The sequence below is a fragment of the Argiope bruennichi genome, chromosome 5 (assembly GCF_947563725.1).
Source record: "Argiope bruennichi chromosome 5, qqArgBrue1.1, whole genome shotgun sequence".
NCBI lineage: Eukaryota > Metazoa > Arthropoda > Arachnida > Araneae > Araneidae > Argiope > Argiope bruennichi.
Genome location: NC_079155.1, coordinates 131813948 through 131836317, shown reverse-complemented (window position 1 = coordinate 131836317; position 22370 = coordinate 131813948). Strand labels below are relative to the sequence as shown.

Below are 22370 nucleotides of genomic sequence, written 5' to 3'. Positions count from 1 at the left end.
TGATTTTTTAGCATTGAAGGTTAATTGATTTGTACACTAATTATCGTATAAAGAAATTAAAAATCCTTTCTATTAAAATAATAAATATTTTATACATGAGATTCATTTGGGTAAGTTTCCTTAAGTAATTTGAAAGAAGTTATTTATAACGTGAGAGTTTATTAATACATTTGAATCCTGATAACTGAAAGTGTTATATTTTATATTTGTGACTTTAATTTAGAGGTTTTTACATTTCTCATGTGATCTTAATAAAAAAATATGTTGAATATTTAGATTTTAGTGTAAAGAAGGTAGCTTAAATATGGCAAAATATGAAATCCTAGTAAATAGTTTGAAATAACTTTTAATTATATTATACACTAGCTGCTCTGATGACCAGTTAGTCCGCCAAAATTACTAGTGGCTACAATTTTCAACTAAATACTTTATGAAACTTTTTATTATTGTATTAAAGTATTTTTAAGTTTCAAATTTTGATAGTCATACAGCTCGTACTATTTTGTAACCTCACACGGTTTCTTTAATTTCTGAATTTTCCCAATTTATTGTCATCTCCATTAAAATCTGAACTTTAATTTCAAAAGGAAATTATTAAATTCAAGACCTTTTGGTTAAAACCAAACATGTTTTAAAAATATGAGTACAGAAAATAGAATTGTCTAGTATTGTAATGCAAAATTCTTTCTCCATTGTTAAAAGTTAAAGAAATATTCTGTTTAATATCTTTGTTGTTTACAGGATGAATGAAGAAAATGACGTTACAATGCCTTTAAATTTAGAAGACAGATGAACCGGACATAATAGCTCTATGATATCACGCTCTCCATGAGAAGAGTTCATAAGCACAATGAATAAAATATGAATAAGGTCATTAAAATAACTCGACTTTAATGTCTGACAATTTGAATAAAAAACATGGACATGAACTTTCATCTAAAGGAATTAACTGAAATTAAATATAAGCAATAACTTCGGTGAAAAAAAAAGACTAATCTGAAATAAATCAGAAAAATAAAGATTTATCAATCCATCAACATATATGCCCCATCTCAAACTGCTTACGAAATGATTCAGCAAATATTATCAGACATTCTCAGTGGTAGGAATGTTTGCTCGAAATCAAATATCCGATCAGTATCTAGAGCTCGATAAGTAAAGAGAGTTCGATCAGATTTAGACATTTTAGATTCTAATCTAAAATATTCTAACATTTCTATATTTAAGATTCTAATTTAAAAAATGCACATTTTCACTCGCTAAAGTATTACATATCAAATTTGGTAGATTAAGGTTAAACAGTGAGGCTTGCAAAGAGCCATCAAACTGAACACACACAAAATACACGCACACATTTATCTTCTTTATATAAGAGATAAAAAAAAAGAAAGAGAGAAACAGGGCCATCAGAGATGTATTCATAATTTGCCTTTCGGCTTTCGGCATTCTATAGAACTCATAGGTATTCTACACACTACAGATTTGTATGTAAGGACGAACTCGATAATACAGATAACCAGTTTTCACACTTTTAGGTAATGTACCTGAACTTTAGAATAACGTAATATAAGATGCTGCTTTGATTATCTCTTTGCACTGTAATTTCCTTTGAAATTAATCATGCCTGGATACTTGGGCATCCCATTATTTCATTTTCAGATGAATGCAACAATTCATACTCAAAGAGTCGATGTGGTTAGTATTCAGACTTTCATGCGGAATGACAGAGCTCAGAAAATCAAGCAATTCCTTATGTAAGAGAAAATATTTGGTTTGTTTGGAAGTTAAAATCATAATAAGGAAATTTATAGATTTGTGTTTCTTAACTGTAGACATGATCAAATAGCGAATAGAATCGATGCAACAATTCTCCAGTTTATACTCCCACATCAGAAGAAGATTCATTGAAAGATTTCAATCAAACAATAAAAGGGTTTGGATTTCGATGGCACCATCCACCACAGAGCTAAACAAGGAAAGGCAGATATCAGCTCTAAACATTACCAGGCTCGGCACTTTCTATGGTGCAAATCAGGACTTAAACCATACGGACGAAATCACCTCCAAGAATGTAAGCAACTTTTAAAGTCAAATCCCAGAGATTGACCTTTTCTCTTGATCTTTAGCAGCATAATCAGGAAAGCGGCCAATCTACCAACTGCAACGGGGATTACCGTGAACGGGCAATGCTTAGAATTTTTATTGTAGACGAAATAAACAAGTCATCAATAATCTCTCTTGGAGAGCTTTCACTTGCCGTCGAAGGATAAAAAAGGAGACAAAAAGAAGAGGGTAAGCTTGAAGCAGAAATAAAATTCTGAGTATCTGGTGACGGGGCACCAGTACTTATCACAAAAAAGTGAGTCCTAGAGATATCGTAGGTTCTTAGGAATCAGAAAGATGAGAAGGAAAATATAAAACGATTTGAACTTCTGAGCCAAAACATTGTAATATGATAATATTTCGTTCTTTATTCAATTTTCTTTGTATTATTCTTAAAGATTTAATTTTAATTATAACTATGATAATGTGCTCACAAAGATTTACTTTATAACTTCAGGATATGTAAAACACACAGTAATTAAAATAATAAAATTAGTCTTTATAATACACTTACATCTTTAAAAATATTTTTTAAAAAAAACTAGAGAAAAGTTTGCATGTAAAGTAGATGCAGTTGATATTCCAGAAAAAGCTTTTTTTTTTTTTTTTTAATTTTAAATTGGCATAAAAATGCAATATTATATTACGAAGTTATTTGAGGAAAAACAATAGCGTTTCCTCATTTTTAATTAGATGACTAATTAAAATCTAGACAACACTTTTTTACTTCTTTCTTACTAACTAAGATGCAACTATATACAAAAATTGGTAAAGTTAAATCCACACTCTGGCCTGAGCGATTCTCGTATTTTGAATTTTCCAACTTATAAATATTATTTTGTTAAAGCAATGAAAACTGTTTGAACATATTATAGAATAGAATTTGTTTCATTGAAATAATTTGTATTTATATAAGAATGAAAATGGTTGTTACTAAGGAAGAGTCAAAGACAAATACATGTATTAAACTTACGTTCTTTTCGTATGTAGTCTTATTGTATTGACTCTCCACCGCCCTTGTGACTAGCTGCGACCTTGTCTTCTCTGATGTCTGTGTTTCGGATTTGGAAGCAGATGGGGGAGTACCGATCTTGGTCCTGGTAGTCACAGAATTAGGCATCGGTGGAGGTGGGGGCGGGTGGATAACTATGGCTGGTGGTTGTGGGGCCCTTGGCTTCGATATGCATTTACAAGCCAGTTCATTCGTACTCTTCCTATCGTCGTAGTTGGTGACCTGAGGTCGCCTGGAGTAATTGTTCCCAGGTGGTGGAGGATCAGGTGCTCGAGTTTTCTTTTTATACTTCAGTTTACTGGCTCTGATGGCAGCTCCCCCATTGCAGCTCCTTCTACTGGTGTAGGCTTCTTGAAACTCCTCGTGACTGCATCCATCTCCTGACCCGGGCCGACGAGCGATGTTCGGGTCGCTGTGAAACAGTCGGTGGTTCCGCAGATTAAGGTGATGATAGCAATTGTTCTCCTTCTCTATCATCTCGGAGCGTCTTCGCAGTATGCCCATCATCTCACTGTCGGCATGGTCCTCCTTACCCCCGCTGTCCCTTCGCTGACCGCGGATAGTGCCGGCGGTTTGGAGGATGCTCCCGTTATCAGTGCTGCGCAGTCGTTGTCCGGCGACGGGTTTTGGCAAGACTCTATTTTGGGGGTGGGCGTACTTGGGGATGCCTCTATGATCATGTTGATAACCATTCCGTGATGGGAAATCTGATGATTGGAATCTTGGAGATCCGAGGACGATGGAGTGTGAGCTCCCGTTCCCCATTTCAACATCCGATTCTATGGGCTCAGACGACGAGGTCTTCGCAAATGCTCGAAATTCAGAACATGTTTCTGAAAGAACAAAAAAATAATTTAATTTCTAATCTTTTAATTATTTATTTGGATAATCTCGTATGAAAATATAAAATTACCTTCTAGAGGTTTCAAGTTCTCAAATATTTAAGACGCAAAACTTCTGAAAGAAGAAGTTGACACGTTTTATTTAAATGTATTAATAAACGTGTCTTTATTGTTACAGTACTTAAAAACAATTCAAGTATAATTAGATTATGCCATAAAAACATTTATAATCCATTTTGAAGTAAATATTTCGAAACGTTTTTACTTTTTTCGAACATAAAGTATATAAAAAATTGTTTAATCGCCAAAAAATTCGATTTCGTTATTTTCAAAAACATTCATGAGGCCGATCTCCCAAAATCTAAAAAAAGAGAAGAAAAAAATGAATTCTGCCTTTTTATTTTCAGTAACTGACAAATACAAATAGTTACAGTCATGAAATTTGGTTTGTAGCATTTAAGAATCTCGCTGCGAAATTCTTTAAAATCACTATTTAGATGCAATGTTTTCAAATAAGTTCAATTACTTTTCAAAGAAAGTGAACTGATACTATGTGTTACTCGATAATAATATTGTTACGAAATTTCCGGGGCTCGTTTGGATAGTGGAAGTTATATGGTGTGAAGAACGCTCAATCACCAGGCGGCAGTAGAAAATAAAACAACGACGTTTATTTACACGAAGACACACAGGACAGCACAAAGACGACAACTATATACAGCACAGAAGACGATTATCTTCAGCCGAGACGTGCAGCATACAACAGCATACACAGCAGCATACAAAACAGCATAAACAGCAGCATACAAAACAGCATAAATAGCAGCATACAACAGATTCTACTGCAGACAGTAGCACACAGCTTAGTTCAGCACTAGCGTCACTCCGTCGCTGCTCCGCTTATCTCTGGAAGGCCAGTTCTTTACCGTCGGTTCCGACTACGACCACCCTGGCAGCCGCGGCCGCCTCCTTTTATTGGTCTCAGGGCGCGGGGCTAGAAGCCTCTCAACCAATCAGGAACGTTCGAGGCGTAACTCGGTTCCTATTGGACGGTCGGGAAAATTCTCGATGTTTCGGGTATAATCTATTTTGGCGCCAAACTCGCCAATTTTGTCGCCAAGCTCTGGGGCCTCCCATGGAACCAACTATGCTGGAAAGCCGCATCACAGATTCGTAACATTGTCCCCCTCCTAAGGACTGCACGTCCCGGGCTGGCGTCCCAACAACTGGCGTAGGCTTCCGAATGATGTGATGATGTTGATGTGTTTGGCGACTTCCGCACTTTCGAAGATGGCATCATTCACTAATTTGGCGATGACTAACGATCCATCCGAACCTTCTCAATGCTTTTGACACGGACCTCTTCGTCGTTTCGGATTGTACACCCAGACTCGATTTCTCTTCTTAAAATGCAATGCGTCCCATGGAGCGAAACGCTGGATCGTAGTAGAGGCCTCCGGAATGAATTCTTGCCAGGCTGGTCAGTTGGTCACTTTAAACTTCTTCCATCGAACCAGCCGTATATTAGAATGATCCAGCAGTGCCTTCTGAGGTCCACTCGAATGCCAGGTATTCGCCTTCGTTGCCAAAGCTTCCGAGGGAATATCTCCGCCTATTCCCGGCTCATTCTCGACACTTGAGAATTGTCCGCAGCTCTCCATACTGGATCTTCTGAAGAGGACATCTGCCTTTACGGAAAGGGCTCTTCTGCAACGACACAACTTGACCGGATACACAGGAGATTCCTTCGTACCTACTTGCATGACACTCCTTGGAGAATCCACAGCAAAGCCGAATTCTTGGAGGAAATCAAGACCGTGACAACAAGGATCAGCGATTCCAGCCACGTAGTCTTCTTCCGTGTCACTATGCCAGGAGATACCAAGAGGCTTGCAGAGAGGTATTCTCTTCAATCTTTGGGACGAATCCAATCCAAGCAGGGTCGCATCAACTCTTGCATCCATAGGCATCGAGCACGGGTCGCCACCAACAGACACGTCCGAAGAAAGTCCATCTTCCCCATCCTCAAGCGCCTGCACTTTCGGTTCCACTTCAGGGGACTCATTCGGAGAAGACCGTTTCAGTTCCGCAATTATTTGACATTCTCCCTGTTCGCTCTTCTCCTCATTAAACTTCGGTTCATCCTCCAGATGGCTAAGCTCCTTTTCGTTGACACCGGTCTCCATTCGATCTTCAGTCTTTTCTTTTTCCACTTGGCTCTCGCTGCTTCCTCCAATTTCTTCCGTAAAGGCTTTCATTCCTTCCGTGAATATTTTCATGTCTTGCAAAAGTTTCTCTTGTCCGGTTTCCATTTCTTGCAAAAGTTTATCTTGCCCTTGCTTCATCTCATCCATAGATTTCATCATCTCAGCCAACAGAGCCAGTAACTGACCATTACCGCTATCAGCCATTTTTGCTTGGGATCTCGTCAGCACCATACACTATTAACCACTATCCCACTTCTGACACCACACAGCACACAGGACAACACAAAGACGACAACTATATACAGCACAGAAGACGATTATATTCAGCCGAGACGTGCAGCATACAACAGCAGCATGCAACAGATTCTACTGCAGACAGTAGCACACAGCTTAGTTCAGCACTAGCTTCACTCCGTCGCTGCTCCGCTTATCTCAGGAAGGCCAGTTCTTTACCGTCGGTTCCGACTACGACCACACTGGCAGCCGCGGCCGCCTCAGGAACGTTCGAGGCGTAACTCGGTTCCTACTGGATGGATCGGGAAAATTCTCGATGTTTCGGGTATAATCTATTTTGGCGCCAAACTTGCCAAATTCGTCGCCAAATGGTCGCCAAGCTCTGGGACCTCCCATGGAACCAACTATGCTGGAAAGCCGCATCACAGATTCGTAACAATATAATATAATATAATAAAAGTCTGTAATTCGTAAAAATAAACACTCTAAACTGCGAAAAACGCGGGATGCAACAGAAAATGTACTAAACGCCAACCCGCGGAAATAGCGGGATACGCATCTGGAGGGTTAAATGAAAATGGCAGATTTTTAATTTTAGACGAGATACATCAGCATAAAATTTGTCTGTTTTTTCGCCCATGCTTATGGGGGCACGATAACTCAAAGACGTAAATAGTTAGATTAATGAAATTCAGTGGCTTCATCATTTTAATTGCAGGCGTCCAACGCACTGAATCAATAGAAAAAAAAGGTATCTATATTTGTTTTCAAACAGTATTACGAAACACGAAACGCGCTATTTTGAGCAGGTACGAAGTCCTCAGGTTTTCGCTTTTGGAAATGAACACACAATCTTTAAACCAATGAGCGAATTCATGTAGCCCGGACTATTTTGAATTATTTCTTCTACCTTTCTCATGCGAGCTGTGATTTCTGTTTTTCGCTCATTGTCGAATGACACTCGGGATTATATTTTAAAAATAATGTTTTGCTTAATATCTTCACTAAAAACCATGCTTTCAGGGGATAAAAAGCATTCTATTTGCATAACAGATGGAAGGAAACTTCTGCTATTTTTTAAAAAAATTTACTGCGCAGGAGTCGTGTTCATAACAGATATTTCGGATAATTAGAGAAGTGACAACCTGCCTTCGTTTACTTCCATGGAGTAGAAATTAAAAGAAATAACGGAGGACTTCGCATAGGGTTGGAACGTGTCTGAGAAACACCTCCTCGATATGCAACTCTTTTCTTGCGATGCGCCCTCCCAGAAAACAGTAGTGCAGCAGATGCGTCGGAATCCTTCATTCATCATGGCATTCACTGGTGGCAATTTCACGGAATTCATTTTAATGTTTAGGCGTTCTCATTCAGAAAATTTCTATTATTGCATGAAAATTGATGAAAGAAATGTGGTTCGTTTGCACATTGTTAGAGTTTAGGTTTTACCATTTGGGATTTCCTAGGGTAACTGCAACAATGAAATGGAACTGTCATTCGTTTTTTGAACTCTCCCCTCACAATAAATCTTGAAATTCAATAGAGATTTAGCAGTGAATGTACATATTAAGTATATACTAATAAAAAAATAATGAATATTTCTGACTTTTTTTAGCCATTGTTTCTGCTACTGCTTTCAGTATTTCGTTAAATGAATTTTACCGTTTCACATACGAAGTGTGTAGAAAGTATTGCAATCGTCAAAAAATTCGAACTCGAGATTTCGGCAAATCTCCACGTTTCAGACATCTCTGAATTCGAAAAACACATTTTTGTAAAATGTCTGTCTGTAAGACATTTTACAAAACTTTGAGCTAGACAGATGAAATTTAGCATATGGTCTTTAAACCAAATTTGTAAATTTCTTTCAAATTTTGAGCAAAATCCGTTAAGAGGAAATCTGTCTGTCCGGTTGTTTCGAATGTAAGTTCATATGATAATTACAAAATAAAGAGAGCTAGATGACTAAGATTCGGTACATAGATTTAACACTTATAGTGAAGGCGCCAAACAAATCTTGGGTCATGGAGGGTTGAATGTCTGTCGGTCTGAATCTTCAGAAGCATATGAACGCTATAATTCAAAGACTTAAATATATCAAATTTGATAAGCGGTTTCGTGTTCTGCATCTGTTTTGGGTCTCAATCGGCCTAAGGACAAATTACAACGCTTCTAAAGCACAAATTCAATTTTCGAATAATATTAACTGCGTTCCAAGAGTTAACGGGGAAAAAATCCCTTCCCCAAGGAGCACACGATAGATTTAGTAAGAATGCTAAATTCGAACCAAAGATTTAGATTTGTAATGTACGCCAACGCTATAAAAAGGTACTGTCAGCCTCGCCCTAGCTCCGCAATTTTTTGCTGGGACTGGGAAACTAATGCCCTTATTAGCGAGTATGCGAGAGAGTTTTCGAGAGAACACTGCCACTAGTTACTTTATTTTACTTTAGATTTCTGTGATTGCTTTATGCTAGGTTGTGTGTGTCAGCATACAGGTATGCATTAGTATTGGACATATAAAAGTTTCTTTGCCTAGGAACGCCAAATATCCCAAGCTGTCACAAATTCGATAGTCTCAAATATCGAACAAATCAAAATTTAAAGCAATAATAATTAAGGTATCGAAATAATATATATTCAAATTCAGTTTGGCTTAATTAAATACCATTTTAATTGAATATTACAAAATATTAGATAGAAATTTCAATTAGAAAATCACAAAATTATGTCAAATAAATTTGGACGAATTGTAATGAAAGTTTAAAAAATTTGCTTTATTAAAAACCTTATTTTGTATAAATTTAAATACCATATTTACAGGAACCCTTTTTGAGTGATGCTACGAAGGTATTAAATCAAGAATCGATTATCGGTATAAATTTTAAGATTCATTGATTATAATTTGTAATTAGTGTTGACACTAATTACACACTTGCTTTATTTTATCACCAAGAGCTATCTTTAGGAACATGTCATCAAAATTAAAAGGCAGGCAATGGTCATCCCCTCTATAATTCTCAGAACAGTCATAAATATCATGAAAGGACTCAACTCACATTCATTTGATGCCCGACAAATGCATCACGCCATTTGGATTTTACAATCCATTGCACCTCTTGAAGCAGCGTCACAACCCATCACTGGAAAACGTGATGATTGCCGGTCGCTAGATCTTTAAAATTGCGCTTACCATTTATTTGGCTGTGAGCCGCTTTTATTTGATTCCAAAACCGTATTCATTGATACTTGAAATAGGGTCACAAGGGTGATGAATTTATGTTTACAAGTAAGCGGAAATAATTTTTAAAATGTTAAATTTAAGCTGGAAACAAAAGAATATGGACAAATTGAATAAATTAATTTTATTAATGTAGCAAAAAATAAATATTAATCGGATAATTTCCTATTTTTTAGTCTTTAATCTGTAGCACATTATTATAAATAGTAAGAAATCTTAATGTTCTTTTTTCTTTTTCTGATTTGCAATTAAGTAATGTCATACGGAATCAAAATTTATTTATATCTAGAAATAATTGCAAATCGTCTTATATATATATATATATATATATATATATATATATATATATATATATATATATATATATATATATATATATATATATATAATTGAAGATTTCTAAAAATTGCAGATTTTCTAATGGAATCTAAAGGAATGGCATTCTGCTAAAATATTTTTTAAAGATTAACGACAGAAAAATTATCTTGATTCCTTTTCATTATTCATTTTCATATGAGTAAAATGAATTTTCATGATGGTATAAGATTTGATAATATTTATCAAAATTTTTAGACAAATTCAAATTCGAGTCTGTTTAGTACTGAAAATCAAATATTTTACGTTTAAAAATAGCAAGCTATGGGTTTCTTGTACTAAATTTAATAAATTGTATCCTAATACCAATTTCATTTAAAAATTAAAAAAATATATATCAGGTTTAAATGTGTTATCCAAATATTCCTGATTGCAAAGCTAAGAAAACATTTAAAAATATCTTTCATAACTTCAACATCTAGATATATTTGTTGTATCGATGTCTCTTTTTAATGGCAACAAATTTTATAAATTTCAATTGCGAAATATGTTTCTATTGTTAAACTGCTTAATTTTATGCAAAAATTTTGTTTGGATAAATTAGTTTATTATTTTTTAATTAGTTTTATTGAATTTCTTCTTGTTATTGTTTATAGAAACGAATTAAGTCAAATGAAGGACGAAATATTACTTTTAACTATGCATATGAAGAACATAGAAAAAAAATTAACTATTATAAAAAAAAAATCGAAAATTTCATAATTATTCGAAAATTTGAAGGATTATGTTCAAGTATTAAGATAATAAATTGCAAAGTAAATTAAATGAAACAAATAAAATGAAGATTACTCCATCCATTCCTTTCGCAAAAAGATAAGCTGCAAAAGTTTTCTATTGAAAAATGAAACGACCACAGAAAGTTTAAAAAACAGGTTATTTTCATTATTATTTTCTTATAGATTATTATTTGAATTCTTAAGTGTGAAATTCAAACATACCGTCCCGATCTCTTGTCCGCACATCGATTCGAGGACACAATATCCAATTGCTGGTGTCGAATACGACTTCCATTATCCGACTGAAACTGTTCAGAAAATTTCGAAAAATCCTCTTTGCTCCATTTAGCTTAATACAGAAGAGACTTGCACACAAGAAGCATTGAAAAGAGGCTTACATTTCTCATTTTTGCAGGTAACATATTAATAATATAGAATGAGATTGCCGTGTTACCTGCACGACCCACTGGCTCGTAAGAAGAAACATTTTTTTCTCTCGTTCCTCTGAACTTTTGATATTTTTTTTTCTTTCGCCACGCGTTACCCTTACCTCCACCCACCCAGATGGCCCTACTTGTTTTTCCTCGCTAGCCCAGAGGATATCTAGAAGTTTCACATCGGTACAAATTCCAGCACGAAGCTTTCACCAAATAAAATTTAAAAAATAAGTCTATGGACCATTTCTGTTTTGTTTTCCATTGAGCATTTCTAGATCAACCAAGTAATATAAGGAAATGTGTGGTTCAAAAGAAATAAGTTAATATTTGAAACCACCGTATTCGACAGATTGGATGTCGAGGTGCAAATATTCTGCATATGAGAAATTGAATGAAATATTTTATATGTAATGCAAGAGAGGAGCATATTTTATATGCTTGGCGAAACAATTAAACCTACCTTAGAACGAATAAATATTATAAAAAGTAAGCAAAATCACAATTATTTTTCTAGCTTTCATTTCTTTTTTCATGATCTATATTAAATGGTTATTCTCATTTTTTTTTTAAATTTTGAAAAAAATGCGTTCGAATTAAACAGGGGTTAAGAGCGAAATTCTTAATTGTTTTTTTCTGCTTGGTGATTTTTTTTCCGGATTGGTGGCAATTGCACGCATCGCATTGTCATGATTAGTTAACATTTATTTCTAATACAAGCAACTATATATAACAATTATTTCTTCTTTTTGGGCATGCGTGTCTGTGTGGGGGAGGGGGTATGGACTGTAAATATTTATAGAAAATGAATTAGCGGATTTTAATCCAGGAGTTATTAAATTTTTCAACATAATTTTTCATTGAGATCGTATGTTTCTTGTATACCAATAATAATTACATAATTAGTAGTGAAATGCTTAAAAAGGATGTTTGTCATATCTTTATTGGCGATTTAAGAAAAAAAAATTAGAAAATTTCCAAAAATTAATCTGTTTAAATTAGATCTGTTGTAATTTATCTGATTTAAACTAATATATTAATATTCATTCATAATGCAAAATTTTGCATTGCGTGAAACTTAGTATTCGTTAAAACGCGGCCCTAACCGGAAATGCCATAATAACTAAGGATAATAAAATAGCCATCAGCCTTCGAAATGATATAACTTCAAAATGTTAATTGCACTCTAAAATGCTGGCTGGAAAAATAGGAACCAGGGATTCCATTTTTATGTTCATACTTTAGCTTTGTACAACGTGATGCATCAGTTGTAACATACTCATGTTAAGCATCAACAGAAAAGAAGAAATCTGTTGTTCTAGAAACTAATTGATTTGACACTGCTCCTTTTTTCAGGTTTCTAGATATTAATTGCGGATCTGCGATTTCTTCTTTCGGGGAAAACGTGTCGCCATGCTGAAAGGACTTCAGATTCGATTACCAATACTTTTATGAACGGAGAGAAAGACACGCTTCCGACTTCTCTGGGAAGAACAGAGATGCAAGCGGTGCAACGAAGGAATATTAGTAACAATTCAAAAAATAAGTTAACAAGTTTTATTATTAATATTATTATTATATTTCTAATTTCCTTCCATGATCAGTTAGTTAAATGAATGCAAAAAATCTCAGCAAAAATATTTATGTTTAATTTTGTTCTCATCTTTTCTTCAGCAAAGGTTTTCTAAATTTCAGATTCTGATACATGCGTAACTTGTTTGCTATGCACTTATTAATTCTTCGGATCGTTTCCCCCCCCCAAAAAAAAAAAATTTGAGCTTACATCTCATACAGGGAATGATTAAAGGTCAGTCACATCAAAAATTTGTTTGTTTGATCGAAACACACTCGTAACAAATTATTTGTACGAATTGAATATATTTCGTAATTCTTGTTATATATTTTAAATAATTTTTGTCAACAAAATATTTTGTGCACTATGAAAAGAAAGTAAAATTCCGAACTTAAACAGCGATAACATGTTACAGAAATATAATACATAATATAATACATTTCAGAATAGAGCAGTAGTACTTAAAATTGTACAAAACATTAAAACAATTATTAAATTTTTATTTTATCTCATTCCCACAAAACATGTTTCCAGTCTAAAAAGAACTAAAAATAATAAAACTAAGCCTGAGAAAAAGACTAATTCTTCGTGCAAAAACATACCTCTATACTTTGATTATCAATAATGGAAAAAAATCCTAGAATAAAATATTTGTAATAACAATAGAAATCATTTGAATTCGTTAAATAAAACGCATTGTTGTAAAATTTACATAAAATATATTAAAATTAGAGAAAAAATTGGAAAGCAGTTAAATTGGTGTAAGAATTAATATATATATATATATATATATATATATATATATATATAATTCTCGTATTGTGAAAAAAAATACTTTTTCGTGATACATTTTTGATAATGTCAAGAAAAACTCTTAAATTTCTACCAATTTTTAATTAATATAAAATTTAAAAAATAGCTCAAAATGCACAGTCCCATCCTTCAAATTTTGTAGAATTAAAAAGCCCTGTAGAGTGATAAAAGTTTTGATATTTTTTAAATCCTTCTTTATGGAGTACACATTTCGTTTATTATATTTATTTCATTGAGTCATCGTGACCTCGCGAAGGCTTTTTGAAAGGTTTCTGAACAGCTCACAGGAGTCAAATCTCTTTCCCCTAGATTTCAAACCACATAGAAGTAATAATACTGTGATCATTGTTAAAATGCTCCAGAAAATTCGAGCAAGAATCGTGAAATGAGCTTCTCGAATAAAACGCCAAGATTATTGAAATAAAAGATGGCCTTTTCTTTAGAATAAGTTTAAGTTGCAACACCAAGGAGGTCATTGCAGCAAATTTCGGGTTTTCTCTTTGTCTCAAAAAAAAATCGTTTGAACCATGGCTTTGTGTAGTTAAAGAGGATATATCTGAAACTCTGCTAAGATAATAAAGATACGTAACAGCTTATTTATTGACTAATGGTCAAACAGACTGGGTACGTGAAACTATTGGTACGCTACTCAACAAGAACCTTTTCTTTTCGGCCGTCAGAAAATAAAAACGGAAAGAGAACGGTATCGCATCTTTTCATAAATTAGAAAGAACGGCATCTCGAGGCTTTGTGGGCGATTTCTCATCCACTTTTATTTGTGCGCTTCCATTCAAGAGATTCTTTGTCTCTGGCTGACCTCGTCCTTTGATGCATCAAAAAAGACCTTCGTGAAAGAGACTTCAATTAAGATTCGTAGTTTCTTCACGCTTGTGCGCCTGCCGCCTAGGTAGACTAGTTGCTAATGCCATGGCTCCTTAGACTATGGATTCAGACAAGTAAAATGATAAGGGATCAGATAAAACTATTCTGGGACGACGCAGTATACCTTTTCTTAAAACTGGAAAAACAGATGATGAATGCATTTTGAATTTAAAAGTTACCTAAAAGATAATTAAAATTAAATTGCTGTTTTAATAATTTGTTACTCCAATTTCTAATTTATTGAGGAAAAAAATAAAAAAAAAAGCCTTTACAACATTATCTTTCAATAGAATATAAGATATCCTAAAATTATATTTAAAGAAGTTTTATATACAGGGAAATAAAGATGTACACTATTAGATGTTTTTTTTAAAAAAAACATTCGATATGAAAATTGTCAACATTTTATTTTTTTATATATACAAAATGTATGTCCGCTTTTAATATGTGACCCTTAGTTGAAAATCATCAAAAATTCGAGAAGATCGGTTGTGGCAAAATGTCACCTTCACCCAAAATATGTTACATCATTCGTAAACTATTTGCCTTCAAAATTTCAATTTATGCAATCTCAGATTTATTTGGAAACAGATTTACAGAAATAAATTCGATAAATCAGGCAACAGTTTACATTATTTACTTCGGTGAGTCAATATTAAAATGAAAATCACATTATCAAAGGCCTGATGCTATACAACGGTAACTTCTTTTTTTAAAAATTGATATTTTGTTTATTGAATATAAAGTTCTTTTTAATTAAATTCGCTCATATAAGAAATGCGCAGGAAGAAAGCACTAAAATAATCAAAAAAAACTCTAAATCACTATTTTGTCGACTTTAGAGACCTTCCCGAATTTGAAAAGCATATTTTTGGAATCATTCTACCCGTCTGGGAACAGGATAACTCAAAAGAGCTTTGAGCTATACGGATGAAATTTGGTGTATGGTTTCTAACTCAAATTTATAGACTTTTATCAAATTTTGAATGCGATGCATTCAGGATAAGTCTATCCGTCTATGTGTCCAATTATGAGTTAACACAATATATTTAGAGTGAAGAGAGCTGGATGAATAACATTTGGTGCACAGATTAACATCAAAAGTGTGCTCTTTACAAGCATGTAAACGCGATAACTCAAAGATGTCATAACTTAAATATGTGAAATTTAGTATGTTGACTTTGAAATTTCCAAATGCAATTTTGTATCAGATTTTGATTTTAACTGATATGGAAAAACACGTCCGAAGTGCATATGCGATTTTCTAGTACTTTTCTGTTGATCACATCCTTGCGATTAATCGCCAAAAAACTCCAAAATCCAAACTGTGATAAGCTCTTTCGTAAATATTATTCGCAAGAGACACATTCACATAATACACTAGGACATGTATTACAGAGAATGATAAAAAGCTTCATTAAGACCACGTCTGCTGATCTAAGAATATGAAGATTTTTCCAGACATACTGTGTGAGGGATGTCAAGAATTTTCGATTAATTAAATTTTATACTACATAAATAAGAATCTAAAATGTGTGTACTATTTTAAAAGCATTTTCCTATTAAGAATCAATGCATGGAATGAACATTTAAAAATAGCATTATTCAATTATATTCGTAAATGGAACTTCCATTTCAAAATTAAATATAAATATATTCTTCATTGTAGTAAACTGTATGTGACAATATATAGTAACAATTATAAAGATTTATTATTGACTAGTCACTTATAGCAACCAGCCGGTTTGCCGTTTTAATGGTCGCTAGAATTGTCAATTGGATATTTTATGTAGTTTGGTCTTAATGACTTCATCAAAATATTTTTAAGCTTCAAATGTTTCTAACTCCTACATATATTACTCATTCTACTTTAGAAATTTTACGTCCCTCTCCTCATTTTACTATGCATTTCCTTTATTTTCTATCAGCTTCCCTATAATTTGAACTTTAATTTGAAACGGAAATAATTCAGCTTCAAGTCAATTTTTTGCTGAAACCAAACCATGTGAATATAGGGAGTGTAATTGTTTAGCAATGAAGTGTTATATGTATTACAGATAGTTTTATATTTTGTGCAATATCTCCAAGAATTATTCAATAAAAAATTTCTAATTCATTATTCAGTTTTTAGATTTAATTTCAAAAGGATTTAAATGATGTAAATAATAATATTTTGCATTTGTTTTCCGGTAAATAAATTTACTTCTGTAAAAAAGTAGAAAATCTAAATTTTATACATTGCTTTGGTACAAAGGAATCATATGTAATAAAATATTCTTGACTTCTAGCTTTTAAATAAAAAATCAATCTTAATCTTCTGCAACAAAATCTGATAAAATCGTAAAGCACGAATATTGCTATTTTAGGCAACTGAAAAAAAAGTTTGAGAAACTCCAAACGCTGCTCTTCTTCGAGACTGTCGATAAAGGGGTCTAAAATCGAGTGTTTTATAAAATAGTTTGTTTGTTTGTTTCTTATGGCACTTGCCACTGACAAGCCCGCTGTTACGAAGACAGCGATTTAAGCCTGAGGGGGACGTCTCTTATTTTTTATAGCAGCGCCAACTAGGGCCAAGAGTACGACTTTGCTACTCACGCATCACTCATTCGCTTGCACAACCCCTTTTTACAGGAGGGCACATTCACACATCTCACAGATAGAACAACAGAAGAACAACCATGCCCAAACCGGGACTCGAACCCGGGACGCCCAGATCACGGGGAAGACGTGCTACCCCTATGCCAGGACGCCGGCTTATAAAATAGTAATATTCAAATGTTATTCACCTCTCAGTTTTAATCGCAAAAGTGTGGACGTTTTTTTTGCAATTTAAAATAATAATATCTCAAGATTTTTTTACTAAGTATGATGATATGATATTATTATATGCAATCAAACTCCATTTCCGTTAACTTCACGTATAATTTAGGTTCAATTTTCAGCCGAGTCCTACATTTATTTTGTAACTAGCTACCTTTAGTGATCAGTTGATTCGCCGGGATGAATGGTTATTGAAATTTTCAATTGTTTCTACAGAAAAATATTTTTAAAATTCAAATTTCGATAGACATATAACTCACATTATTTCAAAAACCTTGCACAGTTCTGTTCATTGCATTTCCTTAATTCTTTGTCTACAACTTTATACATCCAATTACATCACAAAAAAACACACAATATTTTAAACTAGAGGCAATTAAATTTTTTCCACCATGGCCTGATTCTGAACTTAGATCTTAATTTTAAATATAATAAAATAGCAAAAAAAAAAATTATCAAAAGCATGCATTATCCTGAAACCTACTCATATCTCGAAATCTGCATACCTTGATCACTATGACGGGGGAAAAAAAAAAGCAGGATGAAATATTAGTAGCGAACGATTTAAGTTTTCTTTTAACAATAAAATATCTTGCTGCAAAAATGCTTAACTATTTAAAAAAAATTTAATAAAAAAAACGAAAGAAAAATTATACGGAAGAAAAATTTGACATCATTGAAAAGATATTTTTCAAATTTAAATTGCTGTAAAATTCTTTTTTGTACTGTAATAATTTTAAAACTATGTTGCGGAAAAACACCAAAATTTTGTTTCATTTATGAATAAAATTAGAATCAAAACTTTAAATAATGCCTCCAAGTTGCACGTTGTCATCGTCTAAAGTATGCCTGTGGCAAGTTTAGCTGGGCCTGTAGAGTGCCAAAATACTCACCTGCCCGCGCAAGTCTATATTAATCTTTATTTCATCTTTATTATAAGTAAAAATTAACAGCAGGGCTGGGAATTTAGTTACACTATATTATATGTTGAAATGCACTAAAAATTTCATTATTTTAACGGATACATACAGGATGCCCCATACATTAGGGGAAACTTCAAAAATTCGCTATGAAACAAGTAATGCTTGGGGAAAAAAAAGACTAAAAACGAAAAGAACTTAATAATATATATTAAAACAAAATGCAAAATAAGATATTATTTTATATTCATTTTAATATTCTCTGTAAAATGTGCACCTCCCAAAGTAATGTAATGTGCCATAAGTCGAAAGCCCCTGCTTTAGTGAATGCCATCTCGATTTCGTTGAGCGAATCAAGAATACTTATGTCAGAATTAAAAGTATTTCCCGTGCAAGTTCGTAAACAAAATATACTATTATGAAAATAAAACTAATTTCGTTTGCTAGCATAGAGACTAAAATAATCAAAAAAAAAAAAAAAAATGAAAAATCCGAGATTTTTTATAGTACCAGCTTCCAATAAGAAAATGAATTAAACATTCTGCAGATTTTCATGTAGCAAATTAATATTGATATCAATTACTAAAATAGATTTTTATTAAATTTCAAATACCCATCAACAAATATTTTGCCATACTTACTAATTTAATGTTATTTTAAATCTGAAATTTTTCAAGTTTTCTCCCATTTTATGCTAAACTGATAAGTGCCGGCATTTTGTTGAAAACTAAATTATGTAATTTTATGAAAGGATGTAAGACTGTTCCGTACCACATGATCAAGTATAAAATGAGAACTCATCGAGGATTGTACAGCTTGTCAGTATTAACTAAACAGCATTGGTTTTAAAAATTTTACTGTACTTTGAAAAATGGCCCATACAAAATAAGATTCTTAAAATGGTACTGCTTCAAAAAGCAATTCATTTTACAAGGTTTTCCTATATATTATGAAATGGATTAAATTTTTATCATCTTATGAAAAGAAAACGGATATTTTATCCGAGATTCAGTAAGAGTCAACGTGATTTAATGAAGTCTATTTTTAATATGGTCAGGAACCGGTGTTATAGAAATGGAGTGTCTGCAGCACAATTCTAATACCATGAGATTAACTTTGGAGACGTCTTTTTTACTGTTGAACAGGTGGTTGAAGAAACAAAGGGAGAAAGGGGTCGTAAAGCAAAATCTTGTCAGTGAGTTTAGTACATGAAACGGCAAACTCTTTATCAGTGAATTTAGTTCATGAAACGGAGGTTTTGGATAAACTGCCTATCACAGATTTAATGAATTCACAATAACACAACACAATCAAATAAATAGCACAATTACGAGTCTTAAACAGCAAGGTAAATGCGATGACAAATGAGATGCAATATCCACAAGCACTTCGAACACATGAAATAAGTGTGCAAAGTGCTTGCTTTTTGAAACTATGCACGCTACGCATATTATCGTTCATCAATTAGACTGCTATGATATTGAAAATCTGCAATCAATTAAACCTGTATTGTACACGTCATCTGTAGCATCTTTCAATTTCACTTAATAAAGAACCCTTTTGTTATCGTTTCCGATCCCACGCTCTATTACAAAATGATTACTCTACCCTGTTTTCAACATGATTTTAAAATGTTATCATTATATTTGATTTGTTAATGCAAGTCGATTCTTCGAAAAATTCTGAAACAGCTTCTGTTCACTCTATGATGAAACAGAACTATGAAAGCATATTCTGTTATCTAAAGCGTATCTACTGTAGACCGAATAGTTCCATAAAATCTACAACTCTGCATAAAATGGCCTCTAAAATGAGATCCCAGAAAAACAATGCTGCTTTTACCTCAGGGAAATCTCCCTTCAATAAAGTGTGCCACGACGCATCTCAAAGCCGATATTTTCCCAAGCTGGTTGTGATCTAATCAGAGGCGATCCGGCAAGTGTCAAAGTGAATAACGACTCACTTACGCGAACACGAAGCGGTCTTTTGTTTATCGAAGGTTCATTACAGCCGCACAAAGCAACGGCCTCGGCTGTTATGTCATTGTGCGAGGAGCTTCTTTTTTGTTTAAAGGCCCTTGGCGTGTTACGCTGGTTAGAACGACCTTCATTTGTTTCGGCGGTGGGAATGGACTGCTGTCATTGAGGGGTGGGGTCAAGCCTATCTCGTAGGCTACCCCTGTATCTAGATGCATATCTGTTTTGTTAAAGGAGGGTCGATGAGTCAGGTAGATAGTAATTCCTGGGATGACCTGCTGAAGTTGTACACGTGTATTGCTTGAAGTAAATTGATAGAGTCTATCTATCAGTCTACCAACTTCTAAAAGTAACGTTCCTTTCTACGCACAAGTCGAAAATTTACAACAGTTTTTTTTTTTTTTTAAGTAACTGTTAAATAATAACGATTTAATGATTTTTTAAAGAAATTCATATCACTATCTTTAATTGTCAGCAACAGAAAACTTTCTTCGATACTAATATTTTCTGAATGTTCGAACAATCTTCTATCTTCCTTGACTTTGTAATTTATTTTTTGAAACGCTTATGGAATTTTTCATATCTTTTCCATGACTTTAGGTAATTCTGGTGTTCCTTATATGCATAGTGGTATAAAAAGTGTAAATGGCATGGTATTATTAGTATTACTGTATGATATATGGCATTATTTCTTTTTTAATTCTTCATTATTTTTTACTTTAATAAGAGAAATAAATGCACCAAAATTTTGTCTTCAAATGTCTTGCAGGACAGGTGCCCGTATCCTTGTATCTTCCCTCGTCGCTACAACACTACATTCGCATGCAGCCAGTGGAGTGGGCCAGGCGGTGCCTTGCTACCGGGGCCCTCAAGCTGAGGAGTGGCCACCTGACCATCAAGCAAGCCAAATTTGCGATAATTTCTCTCACCTTTAAGATATAAATGTAAAACGTTGCAATGCAACTATAATCATGGCAACTCAGTTGATAGCAATTTCGAACTTGTAAGGAATCCCCCTAAATCCTTTCTGTTGTTTGTATAGTGTTGCCAACTTTACTTATTGAAAAATTTATATTATTTTCAATTTTTTCATTTTTCTTTAAATTGTTACTTTACTATTATAAACTGTTATTCTTAATTAATTGAATTTCTGAACATAACATTAAATTAAACATAACAAGAATTTGACTTTTGTATACTTATACAAAAAAATTCATTCTATTTAACGAAAAAGAAAAAAAAAGTTTTTAAATACCTCTCTTTTTTACTTGAGAAATGCCATTTTTTTATTTTCTAGTACATTATAGAATAGGCATACTCCCTCCATCTTTTGATTATCTTGAACGTCAATCGATATTTGTATCGCCACTGGGACATTCTCGACTTTTTATAAAATACTCGTTGGGGTTTCCCACGGACGTAGAGTAGCATTATATTTCTCCTTCCTGCAAGTTCAACGTCTGCAAGTAATCGAGCACTTATGAATTGTACTGTATAAATAGTTTTCAATCGTTATTTCACCCATTGCTTTATCTTGTACCATTAGCCTTTGGAGCCATCTGATTCGCTTGGAATGGTGGCTAGGAATAATTTTAGTTTTTATGTACATTTTTTTTTTTAAATCTTGCCGATTTCATCGGCAATTTTTTTTAAATTTCAAATTGAGATACAAATTTATCTAAAGTTATTTTAACTACCTTACACTTGTTCTACTTTTTGAGTGTATGATTTTTTATTGCGTCAGGTATCAAATTCTCATAAAAATCATAGCTGATTGTTTTCGTGACATTTAGATGCACGTTGTCTTCAGCGGAATCCACCTACAGGCAACTTTCCTATTTCCCATGTGTTGTTAGTCCCGCCATTAAATTTGCGTTGACGCATTTGATGAATAACATGTGAGTACGGATATTAATATGTCAGCTAAAATGGCTGGTTAAAAAAGCAATGAATAGCAAATATAATCATTCAGCGTAACAGATTTGTTTTCTAATATATTTAATATCTTATAGGGCAAAAGCTACAATTTTTGCAAAAACTGTAATGAAATGAAATCTGAAATCAAAGTTCTCTAGGACATCGCAGAAAAATATGAAAAATAAATAAATAATAAATAAACAGAAGTTTCATTCCTTGTTTTCTAAGAAAGGACGAAAACTCGTGATAAATATTTAATAAAATAATGACAATAATCTGAATTCAATTGTAACAGTTGAAATGAC

The 22370-nt window shown here is 33.3% G+C and overlaps 1 protein-coding gene across 5 annotated transcripts in view; it reads right to left on the bottom strand.

Moving 5' to 3' along the window:
* LOC129969040 (uncharacterized) overlaps positions 1 to 22370 on the bottom strand; it is a 123308-nt gene that overhangs the window by 22671 nt on the left and 78267 nt on the right. For 3 of the 5 annotated variants that reach the window (XM_056083443.1, XM_056083442.1, XM_056083445.1), the window contains exon 2: positions 3077 to 3948. In XM_056083443.1, the coding sequence (XP_055939418.1) occupies positions 3077 to 3880 (804 nt within the window). In that variant the 5' untranslated portion in view covers positions 3881 to 3948. Of the gene's footprint in view, positions 1 to 3076; positions 3949 to 4028; positions 4073 to 10952; positions 11064 to 22370 lie in introns of those variants that run through there. The other 2 variants (XM_056083444.1, XM_056083440.1) reach the window with 2 other exon arrangements.